The sequence below is a fragment of the Budorcas taxicolor genome, chromosome 7 (assembly GCF_023091745.1).
Source record: "Budorcas taxicolor isolate Tak-1 chromosome 7, Takin1.1, whole genome shotgun sequence".
Lineage (NCBI taxonomy): Eukaryota > Metazoa > Chordata > Mammalia > Artiodactyla > Bovidae > Budorcas > Budorcas taxicolor.
The window spans coordinates 71658192-71678421 of NC_068916.1; the positions used below are offsets into that span (position 1 = coordinate 71658192).

Consider the following 20230-nt stretch of genomic DNA (forward strand, 5'->3'; position numbering starts at 1 on the left):
GAGAATGACTCAAGGCATGGGAGCCTTGGGATGAACCAAATCCACAAAACTTGTGCATGAGGGGAGGACTTCTTGCCCAGGCAGGTGGCAAGCTCCACTTTGCCAGATGCCTGCTATGAATCCTCTTCTCCTCCAGGAACTTGCGCCCTTCTCTGTCTGTCTCCATCTGTGCTCTTTAATTTTTTAAAAAGTAATTTGCACTTAAAATCTGCCATTTCTTTTGCATTGTTCTTGCTTTTCCCCCTCTTATCTTGCTCCTCAAGACATCTAATATGGCCTGGGAAACAGTGGTTGGAGGGAAAGCCCTAACACCTGCCTCCTGAGAAAATTTCTGAAGTCTCATTGCAAGCCTATTGGTAGAGAAGCTGCCATAACGTGTCTGCGCTCATTGTCTGTGTGCACACAATGCAAAACTCAGGGGTTAGAGTGAAAAGACAGGATGGAAGTCCTGGCCCTGCCTTGTAGCTGCTGTATGCCTCTGAGGGAATCCTGAAAAATTTTATCATCAGATCTCCCATCTGAAAACTGGGAATCAGAATTCTCACTTCCCTGGGTTGTTTTGCAGATTAAATGAGATGATGTTCTGAGAAAGTCCTCTGAAAGTCTTAAAGCCCTAAACAGGGCCTTTTATCACATCTTTTACCACTGCTCTTTTTTTTGTTTTTTTTGCATTAAGACCGGTTGTCAAATGTGGGAGCAAAATTACAGCAAAACTCTCAGGCTGAATCAAAACTGAAATAATAACAATAGTAACTGCAACAGCAGTAACACCATGAACTATCTATTCTGCCTGTTTCCATGCTTTATATATGATCAACTCTCAGACAAGAAAATTCCTGTGATGTAATCTTTATTTTACAGAAGTGGCAATGAAGGCCCAGAGAGGTTAATTAATTTACTGAAGGTCACACAGCTTGTAAGCAATAGAGCCTGGTTTTGAATCTAGGTCTGTCAAACTCCAAAGTCCCCATTTTTACCTACAGTGCAATAAAGGCTCCTTCAGAAATCTGGTCTAAATTTAATCATACTTGCCTTCCCTGAATCAGAGTGTGGTCTCGATTTTGATGCTGTTTCACAGAGTTCTGAAAAAACTATTAGTGAATTTAAACCTGCGAGATAATTAAATGTCACTCCATCAGCAACAAAGACTGGAAAAGGTTTCTCAATTTAGTTAGGTTTCTCTAGCCTTTTCTTAAGATAAAAAGAAATAAACTTTCTTAGGACCCAGATGCTTATCTGTTTGGCCATTTCGAGACAAAACTTCTAGCTGCAGAGGCAATATTTATAAGCAACACACAGGTGGCAAATACTTACATATAACCCTTAAATTTGTTGAGGTGGTTGTTGGGCTTCTCACACACGATGGTGTTGTGGAAATGTTCTGGTTGGAACTGTACCTCCTGTGAGAGAGGGAATGCTGTGAGGTTATTAAGTCAGAGAGATCTCGTTTTAATAGGATCACTGGGAGAGCTAATCACAGTTAGAACCATTGCAAATAAGGTATTCCCTGCTTTGTTGCACCGTGATAATTGTAATGTGTTAGAAAACACAGCTAACATCCTCATTAAGGAGGAAGAAGTAGATACAGATGAGAACCTGAGTGCTTGGCAAAGGGAGGGCCCTGTCCTGACTATTTTTTTCTGGCCTGGATTTCAGTCTCTAGACTCAAGTTGCCCCGTAGAACTTACTGCCATGATGGACATGTTCTATGTCTGCACTGTCTAAAGTGGAAGCCACACATCATGTGTGGCTGTGGAAATATGATAGTATGACTGAGGAACTGATTTTTAACTTTTATTTAATTTTAATTACACAGCTACCTGGGGTTAGTGGCTACCAAACTGGGCAGTACAGAAAAAGATGATCAAAAAGAAGAAATTATAAATCACACCACCTACAGCTAGCCAATGTTCTTGTGTATTTAGAATTTCCAGAGTTTAAATAAGTATGTACATACACCTACATACATTTATGTATGGACACACACCCACGTTTATGCATTTCAAAAATGAGACTTAGTGGTCATATACAGTGAACATTTTTACACATTATTACATTTTTCTACATCTTTTTAAACACCAGGATAGAAACCTATTGTATAAATGCCACCATATTTCACTACTGAACACTGACCTGGTTTCAACTGTTGGCTGTTGCAAAAATGCTGTGAAAATAATAGCTTATAAAACAAAATAAGTAGCATTTACTGGACTCTTACTTCTGTCAGATGCTGTGATGAGAACTTTAGAAATGCTATTTTTTCTTCCAGCTTACAATTCTTCTATGAAGTAAGAACTTGATTATCACCTCTCTAGAGAGGAGCTACCCCACGTCCAAGGTCAGGGGCGGCAGCCCAGAGGAGCTACCCACTTCCGAGGTCAGGGGCAGCGGCCGGGAGGAGCTACCCCCCGCCAAAGGACAGGGCAGTGGCCGAGAGGAGCCACCCCACGTCCAAGGAGCAGTGGCTGCGTGGGCGCAGGAGGGCCTAGAGGAGCTATTCCACATTCAAGGTCAGGAGAGGTGGCTGTGAGGAGATACCCCTTGTCCAAGGTAAGGAGCAGTGGCTGCGCTTTGCTGGAGCAGCCGTGAAGAGATACCCTAGGTCCAAGGTAACAGAAACCCAAGTAAAATGGTAGGTGTTGCTAGAGGGCATCAGAGGGCAGACACACTGAAACCATAATCACAGAAAACTAGCCAATCTAATCACACAGACCACAGCCTTGTCTAACTCAATGAAACTAAGCCAGGCCATGTGGGGCCACCCAAGATGGGTGGGTCATGGTGGAGAGGTCTGACAGAATGTGGTCCACTGGAGAAGGGAATGGCAAACCACTTCAGTATTCTTGCCTTGAGAATCCTGTGAACAGCATGAAAAGGCAAAATGATAGGATACTGAAAGAGGAACTCCTCAGGTCAGTAGGTGCCCAATATGCTACTGGAGATCAGTAGAGAAATAACTCCAGAAAGAATGAAGGGAAGGAGCCAAAGCAAAAACAATACCCAGTTGTGGATGTGACTGGTGACAGAAGCAAGGTCCAATGCTGTAAAGAGCAATATTACATAAGAACCTGGAATGTCAGGTCCATGAATCAAGGCAAATTGGAAGTGGTCAAACAGGAGATGGCAAGAGTGAATGTCAACATTCTAGGAATCAGCGAACTAAAATGGACTGGAATGGGTGAATTTAACTCAGATGACCATTATATCTACTACTGGGGGCAGGAATCCCTTAGAAGAAATGGAGTAGCCATCATGGTCAACAAAAGAGTCCGAAATACAGTACTTGGATGCAATCTCAAAAACAACAGAATGATCTCTGTTCGTTTCCAAGGCAAACCATTCAATATCACACTAATCCAAGTTTATGCCTCAACCAGTAACGCTGAAGAAGCTGAAGTTGAATGGTTCTATGAAGACCTACAAGACCTTTTAGAACTAACACCCGAAAAAGATGTCCTTTTCATTATAGGGGACTGGAATGCAAAAGTAGGAAGTCAAGAAACACCTGGAGTAACAAGCAAATTTGGCCTTGGAATGTGGAATGAAGCAGGGCAAAGGCTAATAGAGTTTTGCCAAGAGAACGCACTGGTCATAGCAAACATCCTCTTCCAACAACACAAGAGAAGACTCTACACATGGACATCACCAGATGGTCAACACCGAAATCAGATTGATTACATTCTCTGCAGCCAAAGATGGAGAAGCTCTACACAGTCAACAAAAACAAGACCAGGAGCTGACTGTGGCTCAGATCATGAACTCCTTATTGCCAAATTCACACTTAAATTGAAGAAAGTAGGGAAAACCACTAGACCATTCAGGTATGACCTAAATCAAATCCCTTATGATTATACAGTGGAAGTGAGAAATAGATTTAAAGGACTAGATCTGATAGAGTGCCTGATGAACTATGGATGGAGGTCCATGACATTATATAGGGGACAGGGATCAAGACCATTCCCAAGGAAAAGAAATGCAAAAAAGCAAAATGGCTGTCTGGGGAGGCCTTACAAAGAGCTTTGAAAAGAAGAGAAGCAAAAAGCAGAGGAGAAAAGGAAAGATATAAGCATCTGAATGCAGAGTTCCAAAGAATAGCGAGGAGAGATAAGAAAGCCTTCCTCAGTGATCAATGCAAAGAAATAGAGGAAAACAACAGAATGGGAAAGACTAGAGATCTCTTCAAGAAAATTAGAGATACCAAGGGAACATTTCAAGCAAAGATGGGCTCAATAAAGGACAGAAATGGTATGGACCTAACAGAAGCAGAGGATATTAAGAGGTGGCAAGAACACACAGAACTGTACAAAAAAGATCTTCACGACCAAGATAATCACAATGGTGTGATCACTCACCTAGAGCCAGACATCCTGGAATGTGAAGTCAAGTGGGCCTTAGAAAGCATCACTATGAACAAAGCTAGTGGAGGTGATGGAATTCCAGTAGACCTATTTCAAATCCTGAAAGATGATGCTGTGAAAGTGCTGCACTCAATATGCCAAGAAATTTGGAAAACTCAGCAGTGGCCACAGGACTGGAAAAGGTCAGTTTTCATACCAATCCCAAAGAAAGGCAATGCCAAAGAATGCTCAAACTACTGCACAATTGCATTCATCTCACACGCTAGCAAAGTCATGCTCAAAATTCTCCAAGCCAGGCTTCAGCAATACGTAAACCGTGAACTTCAGATGTTCAAGCTGTTTTAGAAATGGCAGAGGAACCAGAGATCAAAGTGCCAACATCTGCTGGATCATCAAAAAAGCAAGAGAGTTCCAGAAAAACATCTATTTCTGCTTTATTGACTATGTCGAAGCCTTTGACTCTGTGGATTACAATAAAATGTTGAAAATTCTGAAAGAGGTGGGAACACCAGACCACCTGACCTGCCTCTTGAGAAACCTATATACAGGTCAGGAAGCAGCTGTTAGAACTGCACATGGAACAACAGACTGGTTCCAAATAGGAAAAGGAGTACATCAAGACTGTATACTGTCACCCTGCTTATTTAACTGTTATGCAAAGTACATCATGAGAAAGACTGGGCTGGAAGAAACACAAGCTGGAATCAAGATTGCCAGGAGAAATATCAATAACCTCAGATATGCAGATGATACCACCATTATGGCAGAAAGTGAACAGCAGCCAAAGAGCGTCTTGATGAAAGTGAAAGAGGAGAGTGAAAAAGCTGGCTTAAAGCTCAACATTCAGAAAATAAAGATCATGGCATCTGGTCCCATCACTTCATGGAAAATAGATGGGGAAACAGTGGAAACAATGTCAGACTTTATTTTTTTGGGCTCCAAAATCACTGCAGATGGTAAATTCAGCCATGAAATTAAAAGATGCTTCCTCCTTGGAAGGAAAGTGATGACTAACCTAGATAGCATATTGAAAAGCAGAGACATTACTTTGCCAACAAAAGTCCACCTAGTCAAGGCTATGGTTTTTCCAGTGGTCATGTATGGATGTGAGAGTTGGACTGTGAAGAAAGCTGAGCACCGAAGAATTGATGCTTTTGAACTGTGGTGTTGGAGAAGACTCTTGAGAGTCCCTTGGACTGCAAGGAGATCCAACCAGTCCATTCTGAAGGAGATCAGCCCTGGGGTTTCTTTGGAAGGAATGATGCTGAAGCTGAAACTCCAGTACTTTGGCCACCTCATGCGAAGAGTTGCCTCATTGGAAAAGACTCTGATGCTGGGAGGGATTGGGGGCAGGAGGAGAAGGGGACGACTGAGGATGAGATAGCTGGATGGCATCACTGACTCTATGGATGTGAGTCTGAGTGAACTCCGGGAGTTGGTGATGGACAGGGAGGCCTGGCGTGCTTCGATTCATGGGGTCGCAAAGAGTCGAACATGACTGAGCGACTGAACTGAACTGAACTGAACTGAACACTGTTGTGCCTCAGAAGACAGAATTTGTGTGGGAAAGTTTTGAAAGATGTAACAGGCCATGCGATAGAAGGAAGTGGCGCTAACGGTGGTGTTGGAACTGGTTCCCTGGGTAGAGCTTTTAGCCTGAGTAGTGAATTTATCACTCCAAGCTGCAAGGTACAACTGTTCAAAGGGGTAAATTGATTAGAAGAAATGACAGCATCTTCTGGCTTGGTGTAAATATACTGTCCATTGGTTCTGTGGGGATGCCAACATAAATAAACTCTCTGCTCACTTGAAATAAATTACCCATCCAGGAGTTTCTAAAAATACAGCCCTTTCCCCTCCAGGTATTGATTTTTTCAGGGACAAACACTTGCTGAGTTCTGAGATGATGACAAATAACACCGTGATTTGTCAGCTGCCTTCGCGGTCCTGATTAAGCCATGTGCTTCCCTCTGGATCCATACCACTTGCCTCAGTGCTGGCTTTTGGAATTCGAACTCATTTCAGATGTCTGCAGCAGCGGGTCTGAAAGCTAATGATCACACTGCAGTGAGCCCGTCGCCTGTTTAATCATCCCCAGGGATGCCCGGCTGTCTTGTCCCTCAGCGGGGCTTCCCAGTGACCTTCCTTCTGAAGTGTCCCATGTTCTTTTATTCTTCTGGGCACTTGTCTTGGGTGCTCGCTGTGTCTCCTTCTCCACAGGGAGAGGTGATTTTGCCCTTCCTAGCTCCCTGTGCCCTGGGCTCCTTCCATTCTTCCCTAGATGGCTGTGGAGAAGGACACATGGGCTCCACTGTTGCCAGACAGCCCCTCAGGATTGCTGCTTTCCCTGGCTTTGCTGTAACTCACTCCAGGCAGCTGCTAGGAGAACCCAAGGACCACAGAGGTGGGGGACTGTCAAGCCCCACAAATCTGTCAGGGGGCTTTATTTACTTTTTTGAGCTTGTAAAATTTACTTATTGGAGTATAATTGCTTTATGATGTTGTTAGTTTCTGCTGTACAACAAAGTGTATCAGCTGTATGTATATATATATCCCTTCCCTCTTGGACCTGCCTCCCTCTCCCCTCACCCCATCCCACCCTCCTAGGTCTTCACAGAGCACTGAGTTGAGTTTCCTGAGCTACACAGCAGCTCCCTATTAGAGTTTCTGATCCACTTCTGGCTCACGTAGCTTTTCTTACCTTGGGGATAAAGCCCACTAACCACCTTTTCTTGCTGACCGAGCCTATTACTGAAGGCACCACCCTTGAGAAAAGTAATAGCCATTAGGGTACAGGAAAAGATAAACCCCTCCTGTAGAGGACAGCATCGTGTGTGGTTCTTCAGGTCAGACCCAATGATGTGGGGCATTTACTGTGTTTCAGTCATTAAGTTTTCACAGTAACCTTAAGAGGTGTGGATAGAAGTGCAAATCAATAAAGCACTTGTCTTATGGTTGGTAAGTAACGGAGCCAGCCCTGCAAGCTACAACATCGGAATCTAAAGCCAGTCATCATTATCACCACAGTCATTGTTATCACTGTCACCATCATCATCAATACAGTACATCTATTCCACTTTCTCTTTCTATGATTATTATTACAGCACTTACTGGATGCTTACTAAGTGTCAAGAACAGCTAAATATTTCACACATGCTCCTCTCTTGAAGTCACAAAACTGATCAGATCGGCACTGTTATTACCCTACTGTATAATACAGAAGAAGGAACTGAGGCTTAGGGAGAGTCAGTGAATTTTCCCGATGGCACACAGTTAGCAGAGCAGAAGACAGGCTTCAACCTCAGAATTTCTGATGCCATACAGCCCACCCTCTTAAACCACAGTGCTATTTCGACGCACAAAGGAAATATGATCATTTAACTCCTTTCGGTCCTGTTTCCTTTTCTGTTCCTTTTTCACTTCCTATGATCAAAGTACCCGATATGATGAATGAGGTCAACATGTAGTTGACCCTTGAACAACATGGGTTTGAACTGTGTGGATCCACTTATACAGGTTTTTTTTTTTTAAATAAACACTATGGTACTACCTGATCTGTGGTCAGTTGAATTGGTAGATGTGGAACCGTGACTACAGAGGACTGACTATAAATTATAAATAGTCAGTTATATACAAATATATACAACCATCCACTTTGTGGATGGTTAGCATCCCTGACCTCTGTGTTATTCAGGGGTAACTACATGTGGAATCTAAATTTTAATAAAAAGCTATTGCCAGAGTCAGGGAGTGGTGGGTGGGTGAAATGGATGAAGGAAGTCAAAAATTAGAAGCTTACAGTTAAAAGATAAATAAGTCAAGAAATATAATGTCAACATGGAAACTATATTAATATTTACTACAGTGCATATTTGAAAGTTGTTAAGAGAGTAGACCTTAAAAGTTCTGATCAAAAGAAAAGAAGGTAAATATGTATGGTGATCAGTATTTGTTTAGACTTGTGATCATTCCACAATATATACAGATAAAAAGGTCATTATGCCATATATCTAGACTGAACATAAGGTTATATGTCAGTTATATCTTAATAAAAAAACATAAGCAAACTCCAATGTCTAGAAATCATCATCATTACCACCATCACTACCACCCTTCTTAACTTGGGTCAAATAAGAATCAAAAGCTAAAATATATAGTATTGTCATGCTGACCTTTGACTTACTGCTATTAACATTTTTGTATTACTCTGTTTCTAAAAGATTTACTTTTATGTTTCATGAAAGGTTTTGCACTCATTGTTTTTTCTAGTATCTACACAGATACCCAGTTGGTTGGCAGGTCAAGGTGTTTCTAAGACCAGGGTAGCTCAGCCTTGTCACTCTTGACATTTCGGGCTGGATGATTGTTTGATGTTTAGCAGAATCCCTGGCCTTTACCAACTTGATGCCAGTAGCACCCTCCCTTTCTCCCCCTCAGTTGTGACAACCAAAAATGTTCACAGACATTTCCAAATGTCCCTTGGGGAGTGGGGAAAGAACTAAACGTTGTTCTCAAAGAAGTTCCAAGTTAACATGAGGTGAAGTTGCCAGGATTCTCTATCTTATCCGTCCATTAAGAAAGGACATGATCTGAATTTTTCTATTTTCTTTCTCATCTATTGGAAAAAATATTAGGTTTTATGCCTGGAGGTCATAATGACTTATAATAATAGAAATCCATATATATCATGCTACACTATAGAAACTATTATATAAGCATGGTGGGGGTCTAGGTTATAATAACTTGTAATAAGAGAAATCTGTATATATCATTCGATACTATAAAAGCTACTGTATAAGCATGGCTGGGTCACTTGCAATATGTGTACTATCCTATGGTTAAAGATAAAAGGAGATTGATTAGGGAAAAAAAGAATATATTTTTTATATATTGTAGAAAATTTATGGGATTTCCCTAGTAGCTCAGCTAGTAAAGAATCCGCCTGCAATTCAGGAGACTCTGGTTCATTCCTGCGTGGGGAAGATACCCTAGAAAAGGGATAGGCTACCCATTCCAGTTTTCATGGGCTTCCCTGGTGGCTCAGATGGTAAAGAATCTGCCTATAATGTGGGATACCTGGGTTTGATCCCTCAGTTTGGAAGAACCCCTAGAGGAGGGCATGGCAATCCACTCCAGTATTCTTGCCTAGAGAATCCCCATGGACAAAGGAGCCTGGTGGGCTACAGTCCATGGGGTTGCAAAGAGTAGATGGAGTAAATAAGCATACATGCACACACACAGAAAATATATGAAAGTTACTACAACTAATAAACAATGCAGTGTGTTACTTCTTCCAAGTATATTTGCAATTTAAAGTAGGGTACTTTCAAAGAGTAGAGGTTAAGACACAAAACTGCCTAGATACAGAATATTCTTTGAGAATTATTAATTTTATACACATATTTTTAACATTTGAGATTTTTTAATTTGCCACCTCTTCTATGAAACCTATCCAAAAAACAGTTTCACCTCAGTCAATAAGAACTGTTCTTTTAACATGTTTCCACATAAACTCTCATGCCTCCGTTTAACACTGGTGTATCTAGGTCTCTGTGTTTTTAAGTAAATTGTCAGCTTCCTCTAGAGCACCTCTCATGATACCTTGTGTTAACAGGCATACTATAAAGATTTGGAGCTTCAGCTTCAGGATTCATTCTTCCAATGAATATTCAGGGTTGAAGGAAACCTGTGAATATTCATTGGAAGGCCATCTGATGTGAAGAGCTGACTCACTGGAAAAGACCCTGATGCTGGGGAAGATTGAAGGCAAAAAGATAAGGGGATGGCAGAGGATGAGATGATTAGATAACATCACTGACTCAATGGACATGAATCTAAGCAAACTCCAGGAGACAGTGAAGGACAGGGAGGCCTGGTGTGCTGTAGTCCATTGGGTCACAAAGAGTTAGAAATGACTTAGCAACTGAATAACAACAACATAAAGATTTGTAACGGTAAGGTTAGCTGGAGAGATGAATATTAGGACATTAAATACTGAAAGGTGATGGATGAGAAGATAACAATGAAAACCTCTGTAAAGACCTGTAAAAGCTCCAGGTACAAATGTTAACTTTGATTCATGGGAATAAGATTGCTCTTGCAAGGAAATGTGGCTCAACTAAGAAAAGAAAATCTAATTCTTTGGCTCAACTAATAAAAAAGCAAAAGGAGTCAAGGTCCTAGATCCCGACATGGGCCTAGATCCCAACAGACTAGTCTCCTATCCATCCACATATTCAAGCATTTATTGAATATTCATAATGTATGGGCCATGGAAGAAACAAGAGAGAATCAGAGAGAAGGAAAAGGTTATTGACATGACTCAATTATTGCAGCCATAAAACAGCTCAAAGTTCCCAGGTTAGTCTGGTGTGTCAATTGTGGTATCTGTGAAAGCAAAGGAAAGTGAGCCAAGAGTTAAGAGTGTAGTGACTCTGGGATTAAGGTACTCTCGTTGACCTATGCCTTATATACAATAAGCCTCCTGGGGCCACCAGGAAAGTCAAGGTGAAGCAAAGAGGTTGAGATATATTCCTATATCCAGAATAGGCTATTCCCCTTGAATTAGCCTCAACTTTTACTTTCTTAGGCTTATTTTTTCAGTATTCTTCATGTTGATCAATAAATGTGATTATATAAATGTATGAATGCTCTTTTGAAATTTGTTTTCTGTTCTCTCACTCTCTGTCCTGTTCTCCTTTTTTTTTTTTTTTTTTTTAAACAATCCTTTAACTTCCTTTTGGAAAATTACCTTTTCTCCCTGGCTCATAATCTTCATGGGACTATAAATCAAGATGCCCTGCCCACTAGCCTATCTCACTGTGGGACTTTGACTTGAGTAGAATAACTCAGGGAAGGAAAAACACAGGAGACTATTAAGTAATTGCTGCTACCAGTATTCTCCTGCTGCACTAGTTCTTGTTTTTGTGCCTGGGTCTTCATATGAAGCTGAAACTCCAATACTTGGGCCACCTGATGCAAAGAGCTGACTCATTTGAAAAGACCCTGATGCTGGGAAAGATTGAGGGCAGGAGGAGAAGGGGACAACAGAGGATGAGATGGTTGGATGGCATCACCGACTCAATGGACATGGGTTTGGGTGGACTCCGGGAGTTGGTGATGAACAGGGAGGCCTGGCGTGCTGCGGTTCATGGGGTTGCAAAGAGTTGGACACGACTAAGCGGCTGAACTGAACTTCATTTTTCCTTAGATTCTATGAATCACACCGTGTACTTCACTCCTTCTATTTCACCTCCCAGCACATTTTTGTAATAATCTTGTTTTGCTTAAGTGAGCCAGAGTCATTTCTGTTCCTTGAAAACTAAGAATTCTAGTCAACACAGTGGTCTGCTCAATCTATTGGGTATCTCTGAGCCTTTAAAAAATAACGATGTTTACTTACTTGGTAAAATCACACTTCACAAAATGCTGTCCCTCATTTGCCTAATCTTATTTGATCTTTCCAACTCTCCTGTAAAGTGTTCCTGACAGGTTAGTCTCATTTTCTAGGAGAGAAAACTGAGTGTTGGTAATGCTATGTAGCTTGCTCCAGGTCACATAGCTCATGAGCATCCAGTTTTGTCTCATTCTAAAGTGTGTGCTTGTTCTTTGCTGGGTGTAAGCACTTATTGCTGTCTTCTTACACAACAAACCCTCTGGGCCTTTTTCATGCTTTCTTTGCAAGTTTTCCATATTTCCAATTCTCTTAAACCTTCATTGCCAAGCTCAAGGGTTTTACCTCTTAAAGACCCATCTATCACCACAGATCACAGCAATTTCTCCTTTCTTTGATTCTAGACAATTTGCAATATCCATACCCCCACTTAGAACTTGAAGTATATTATACTTTAAATTGTCAAATACCAAGTTATTTCTATAAGCCAACTGGTAGATGAAACATAGCAACTTGTCTATAAATCCCCATGTGTACCAAAATGCTGTCTGTGGACAGAGTAAAAATAACTCTCACACATACGCGGTTTTCAATTTTCTGTAGGAATTTCGGAGGTCAATAAATACAAATTTATTTTTAAAGGTCACCAAATTCATAGATTTTAATTTTAATTTATTTTCTTAACTAATAGATGCTGAAAAGACAACTACTTTCAGAGAAAAGGGACTGGGGCACAAGGATTATCAAAATATTTCTTAATAAAAATTTTTTGATTGTCACTGAGAGTCTTTATGTTAAAGAAAAATAGGGACCCATAGTCCTAAATTCTTAAAGGACAGGAAGTATGTCTTAGACCACTTTGAAATCCCTCAAGGGCCATTAGGAAATATTAAAGAAAGATTCTTCTAGCAAGATGGCAGAGTAGGAAGACCTTGAGCTCACCTTCTCCCATGGGCGTATCAAATTATAACTGTTTACAGAGAAACTATGAATGAGAATGATCTTAAGACTAGAGGAAGAGATTTTTCAAAATGAAGGATATAATGAAGGAACCACAAGTTGTTGAGTAGGAGGTACAGAGATGTAGAGATGTCGTAATAGTCAAGATCCACACCTACAAGTAAGAAACTCACAAATGGGAGAGTCACAATTGCAGAGGTTCTCCCCAGGGTGTAAGGGTCTGAGCCTCACATCAGGCTTCCCAGCCCAGGAGTTCTGCTCCAGGAAGACAAGCCCCCAGAATATCTGGTTTTGAAGGCTAGTGGGGCTTGTGTACGGGAGAGCTGAAGGAAACAAACACTTCATTCTTAAAAGGCACATGCAAAATCTCATGCACTCCGAGACCCAGAACAAAGGTTGTCATTTGAAAGGAACCTGGATCAGACCAACTTACTAACCTTGGAGACCCAACTTACTAACCTTGGAGACCCTTCCAGAGTGGCAAGAGACAGCTGGGACTCCCTCTGGGAGAGGCTGGTGGCAGTCATTTTTAGAAGCTCATTCTACCGTGATGAGGCTGGTGTTGGCAACTGCCAGTTTGGAGTCCTCCTTCTAGCCTCTTAGAGCTGGGACCTGGGCCCTGGCCCCTCATGAAAGAGGACACTGCTCTTAAAACTGCATTTGCTGTATTCTATAGATTTTGAATCATTATGTTCAAAAGCAATTTTAAGAGTAAAGCTATAGAGATACAAGCTTACTTCAGGAAACAAGAAAATTCTCAAAATAACCAACATAACCTTATAGTTAAAGTAACAAGAAAAAGAAGAACAAACAAAGTTAAAAGTGAGTGGAAGAAAAGAAACAAATATCAGAGTGAAAATAAATGAGAGAGACTTAAAAAAAGAAAGAAAGAAAGACCAATGAGATTAAGAGCTGGTTCTTTGAAAAGATAAAACTGATAAACCTTTAGCCAGACTCATCAAGAAAAAGAGAGAAAACTCAAATAAAATAAACCAGAAACAAAAGAAGCTATAGCTGACACCAAAGAAATACAAAGGATTAGAAGAGATTACTATGAACAATTATATGCCAATAAAATGGACAAGACATAAGAAATGGATAAACTCCTAGAAACATACAATCTCTCAAGACTGAGTCAGAAAGAAATACGAAATATAAACAGACCAATAACACTAATTAAATTGAGTCAGTAGCCAAAAATCTACTTATAAGCCAAAGTCCAGGGCCAGATGCCTTCACAGGTAAATTCTACTAGACACTTAAAGAAGAATTAACTTCTACACCTCTCAACTATTCCTAAAAATTGAAAACAAATGCTTTCAAATTCATTCTATGAGGCCAGCATCACCCTGGTTCCAAACCCAAAGACACCACAAAAAAATTACAACCCAATATCAATGATAAATATAAATGGAAAAATCCTCAACAAAATATTAGCAAACCAAGTCTAACAATATATTAAAAAGATCATATACTATGATCAAGTGGGGTTTATTCCAGGGATGCAGGAATCATTCAATATCTTCAAATCAATGTGACATACCACACTAACAAACTGAAGAAGAAAAAATCATATGACCATCTCAATAGATGCATAAAAATCTTTGGACAAAATTCAACATTCTTTTATGGTAAAAACTCTCAACAAAGTGGGCATACAGGAAATACATCTAAACATAATAAACGCCATGTAAGACAAACCTGCAGCCAACATCATACTCAACAGTGAAAAGCTGAAATCATTTCCTCTAAGACCAGGAACTAGACAAGAATGCCCACTATTACCACTTTTATTGGAAGTCCTAGCTATAGAGTCAGACACGACTGACGTGACTTAGCAGCAGCAGCAGCTATAGCAACATGACATGAGAAAGGAGTAAAGAGCATTGAAATAGGGAAGGAAGAAGTAAAAGGTCACTATTTGCAGATTACATAATACTGTTCACAGAAAATCCTACAGATGTCACCAGAAAAATTACTAGAACCCATCACTGAATTTCATGAAGTTGCAGGATACAAATTAATACATAGAAACCTGTTGTATTTCTGTACACTAGCAATGAACTAACAGAAAGAGAAATTAAGAAAACAATTTCATTTAACAACTGCACCAAAGAGAATCATACCTAGGAATAAATTTAAGGAGATTAAAGACCTGTATTTGGGAAACTATAAGACACTGATAAAAGAAATCAAAGACAACACAAACAAATGGAAAATACACCATTCTCATGGATTGGAAGAAATAATATTGTTAAAATGACCAGACTACCCAGTGCAATTTATAGATTCAATGTAATCCCTATTAAAACACCAGTGTTAAATTTCATAGGACTAGAACAAATAATTCTAAAATTTGATTGGAAGCACAAATGACACAGAATAGTGAAAATAATGTTGAGAAGGAAGAAGAAAACTAGAAGTATCATACTCTCTGATTTAAAACTATACTACAGAGCTACAGTCATCAAAACAGTATGCCACTGGCATAAAAACAGACACATAGATCCATGGAACAGAATAGAGAGACCAGAAATAAACTCATGTTTATATGGTCAATTAATCTATGACAAAGGAAGCAAGAATATATAATGGGGAAAGATAGTCTCTTTAATAAACGGTGCTGGGAAAATTAGACAGCTGTATGTGAAATAAACTATACTATTTTATCACACTACATACAAAAATAAATTCAAAGTGAATTAAAAACTTAAATGTAAGACCAGAAGAGATTACTATGAAGAATTATATGCCAATAAGAGACAAGACAGAAGAAATGGATAAACTCCTAGCAACACACAATCTCTTAAAATTGAGTCATAAAGCTCCTAGAAGAAAACAGCGAGTATACTCTTTAACATCAGTCTTAGCAGTACTATTTTGGATCTGGTTCCTCAGGAAAAAGAAACAAAAGCAAACTCCCAGTTAAAAAATATATGCGCTATTGGGATGAAACACACAGCTTAGGGTGTAGAGTCATGAATAATGTAATATCTTTGTATGATGTCAGATGGTGTGGTGATCATTTTGTCATGTACAGAAATATCGAATCACTATGTTTTACACCAGAACTAACATAGTGTTATTGGTCAATTCTATTTTAATACCAGCTTACCAATCAAACAAACTCATAGAAAAAGAAATCAGACTTATAGTTACCAGAGGTAGGAGGGGGGACAATTGAATGAAGGCAATAAAAGGTACAAATATCCAGTTATAAGATAAAGAAGTACTAAGCATGGAATGTACAATATGATTAACATTGCTGACATGAATATCATTGTTGTATGTTATATATGAAAGTTGTTAAGACAGTAAGGTGTAAGAGTCCTCATTATAAGGAAAAACATATATTTTTAAAAATTTTGTATATGTATGAGATGATGGATGATCACTAAACTCATTGTGGTAATCATTCCATTTTGTGTGTCAGTCAAATCATTACACTCTACACATTAAACTGGAAAAAAGTGCTGTATGTCAACTATATCTCAATAATACTCAAAGAAAAAGAAAATAAAAAACAAAAAATAAACAGCTAAGTGCATTAAAAAATAAAGTCTGTCAATTGCAGAAAGAGAAACAGCTAATTTCTTTCCTCCAACACAGAATGCATTTATATATTGAGCTTTTACCGTAAGCCAGAGATGTATGTGAAAAAGAAGAGTTGAACTAGGGATCATCAAGCTTCTGTGATGCTCTCAGAGTGTGTTTTTATACAACCCTCAGGTTAGATGACTAGAAGAGTCAGTCCCACTCCACACGGGGAGGGAGAATGACAAAGCAGCATCAGTAATTCATTTCTGTTCTCTGCGAGGACTCACGGGCTCACAGGGACTCTGCAAGGGCTGGCGGTTACGGGCTACACAAACCACATTAACCTGGGCAGCTACACAAGAGATACACTGCAACCTTAGAAGGGTACTACTTAAAGTGGTTAATTTTTCTTTTTTTTTTTTTTAAAGCAAACTAGCTTGGATAAATGGTAGAATTAAATGTCCTTTATGCCCCAGCTGCTGAGTCAGGTGATAAAGATTTACTCTCTGGCACGCAAATTAGCCCTGTGCTTGCTGAGAATTCTATGTGAAAACTAATGACATTTACCAGTGCTTGATAACCTTCCTGCTTCCTGGTCAGTGTTCTTTTCAAGATAATCTGCAACAGAGTGACTGGCAGGTACTTTCGTCTCTAACTCTGGATGAAGATATGCTCTGCACGTACGAGCACCCGGGGCTCCCTGCCCGCCCCAGTGATTCCCACACAGAACAGGCTAGAGGGCTGTGGGAACAGGACTGTTAAGAGTTCTTTATGGTCTATGTTCCCTTTTTTAAAGTGAATAAATTCTCTGGTTTTTATTCAGGGTTAAGATTAAATTTCTTCTTGAAACCTTCCCATGACATTTTCCAACGAAAAAGGCATGAGTTTGGTGTGTGAAGCAAGTCCTGAAAAATCGATGATTTCTCCTATTATTCCTAAAAGGAATCAATTGTTTGTGGAATTGTTAACAATTGTCTGTCTGATTCCCCCTTAAACCTGTATCTCTCTTATTTACACCTGGACCCCCAGAGTACACAATAGCACTTGGCACACAGAAGGCATCCAGTCAATATTTGGTGAACAAAAGCATGAGTGCATGATGCTGGAAACACGGGCAGCTGCCACCAGATGGGCAGTGGTGCCTTAAGGGAGTGCTGCAAAGAAACTCTTTTCTGTACACATTTTTCTCACTGTGGATAACTGAGATGTGAGAAAATGACGTGAGATCCAAAATTCTGTACCTCATGTTTTGCGCAAAAGAGGTCACAAAGAAGAGAGTATGAATTCCAGTTTGAGAAAGTCCATATTCAGTTATTCACGGAAGATATGACCATAATGTATCGTGTAAACATTGACTGAGTAAACGAATTTATTAAATGAAGCACAAAGAGGTATGTGCAGTGGTTGACAGTGAGAAGACTGAAGTCTGTGGGAGCACAAAGAAAGGAGGGATTTGTCCCGGATACTGCCTGGACAGAGAAGGCTGCCTGGCAGAGAAAGGGCAGGCAGGAAAGGGCTTTCGGGGAAGAGAGAATGGCACTGGGACATTTAGGAGAGAGGACACTGGGCCCCTCTCCTTCAGCATAGATGACCCTGGTTGTACCTAAGTTAGGCTTATCTAGCCCTGATGTGGAATAGATGCAATGGCTATTTATTGCTGTGCTACTCAGTACTCTCCTGCCTCACAGGGCAGTTTCACCCATGAAGGTGAATTAGAGGATGCCAAGGACAGAATCCTTCGTCACTGGCCAGAGTGAATTGGTCGAGGGTTGTGCACACATGATTCCAGCCAGACTGATCACTCCTTGTCCCTGGCATGCTTTTCAAACTGGACAACAGGGAAGGTCCCTAGTCCCTTTTGGGGGTGGGGCATAAAGGTAGGTTTATTGGTACCAGTTTTTCTTCCACATGAAGGAAACTGGTTTGAGAGATTGAAACCAAATAGAGAGAGAAATGCAAACAAAAGAGATGGGGACTGTAGAGATGAATCAAATTTCTAGTTCCACCTGAGTCTAAGGTGCATCTCATCCCATATCCTTCCAATAAGATCCCTTTTTGTCCAAGCTACTTCAAATTGGAGTTCTCCCACATGTAACCAGGAGTCTTGACTAATCCATATACTAGATTAGAATGCCTTTCCTTTAAGAAACTAAATACTTTTCACATTGGCCTAAAATACCCACAATTATCCATACTGGTTAAGGCAGGGAAGGCCACTATTGCAATATAAATATGTTATCATAGGGTATGGAGAGAGTGAGAGGGAGAAAACCTTTAAGCTTTCATCTGTTAACACCTTGAAAGAGAGTTTCAGTCGTGTCCAACTCTTTGTGACACCATGGACTGTAGCCCGCCAGGCTCCTCTGTCCATGGGATTCTCCAGGCAAGAGTACTGGAGTGGGTTGCCATTCTTTTTTCCAGGGGATCTTCCTGACCCAGGGATTGAACCCAGGTCTCCCATATTACAGGTGGATTCTTTACCATCTGAGCCACCAGGAAACACCTAAATGAAGTTATATCTTTCACACACAACCTAGCAGAGCTTCCTCATGGGGCCCTACAGAGATAAAAATGGAAAAAGAATTGTAATAGAAATGTGCAAACAGTGCTTTTAACATTGGAAGGGGGGATCCTATGTCTGTGGGGGGTGTGTGTGTGTGCGTGTGTGGGTACTCATGCCCTAGCAGGACTATGGAGGAGAGGGTCACCGAAAGGAAGTCTGAGGGCTATAAAAATGAAAGCAACAGTTCTTTTGTAGGGTTGTGTCTGTCATAGTCAAATTAAGTATTATTATAAATAATTCTAACTAAAACTTATAACACTTCAATATTTTCACATATATAAAAATTATAATCACTTGAGAAATGGAAAATACACATAAAGGAATTTAAAATTTACTTTAGCCATGGGAAAAATAATCAGGTACATCAGAATTGAGCTCCACTTCTGTCCACACTGTATTTATTAGCTCGGTTATCTTTGAGAAGATTCAATCTCTCTGAAATTGTTTCTTCATCTTGAAAATGTTGCCAATTCCACTTCTAATCTAATATTGACTGTCAACTATCAAAAGGGAGCTGTGTAGTACAGTGGTTAAGGACTTTGCTTCATGTGGCAGAAGGATTTATATGTTTAATATTGATGAGATTGAACAAAGCTCTCTAGTTCTGAATTGGAAGTATCAGCATAATTTCTGATGTATCTAATCTTTGAGTGTAACTGCTTTATAATGTTGCATTAGTTTCTGCTGTGCAATGAAGTGAATTAGATATATGCATACATATATTCCGCCCCCCCTCCCTTTGGATCTTCTTCACCCTTCCAACCCTTCCCTCTAGGTCATCACAGAGCACTGAGCTGAGCTCCCTGTGATACACAGCAACATCCCACTGGCTATTTATTTTACACATGGTAGGGCACGTATATCAACCCTAATCTCCCAATTTGTCCCACCCTCTCCTTCCCTCCATGTCCATATGTTTCTATGTCTGCATCTCAATTCCTGCCCTGTAAAAAGGTTCATCTGTACCATTTTTCTAGATTTCATATATATATATATTCATTAATATACTATATTTGTTTTTCTCTGACTTGATTCAATCTGTATGACAGACTCTTAAAAAAAAAAAGTTCTAGTTCTGTTTACTTAAATGGCTTACAAACAATGATCAATCCGATAGCAAAAAGTACCTCTAGCATGTACTTATCATGATTTCTAAATGCCATTTTCTATCAAAAAGGACCAGATCAATCTAGGACTACTGAGGTCATGGCCAAAGAACTTGGAAGCTAATTCGAAGAAGTTCCCACTGGCTAAAGGTGGGATAATCAATAAAGATAATATAATAACTGCACTGATTTGATATACATCAAATATGCTTAGATCCAAGAGCTCATATTGATACTAGAAAAGAAAATCTCATTGGTTAACTTTGCAGAATGTTTAGGAATCACTCATTATTTTAAAACTGGTAAATAAAAG

General features: G+C 39.9%; 1 protein-coding gene across 1 annotated transcript in view; it reads right to left on the reverse strand.

Annotated features, from left to right (window-relative positions):
- The window catches only part of ATP10B (ATPase phospholipid transporting 10B (putative)), a 137636-nt gene that overhangs the window by 87831 nt on the left and 29575 nt on the right, over positions 1–20230 (reverse strand). The window contains exon 4 of the mRNA XM_052644143.1: positions 1315–1400. Within this exon, the coding sequence (XP_052500103.1) occupies positions 1315–1400 (86 nt within the window). The remainder of the gene's footprint in view (positions 1–1314; positions 1401–20230) is intronic.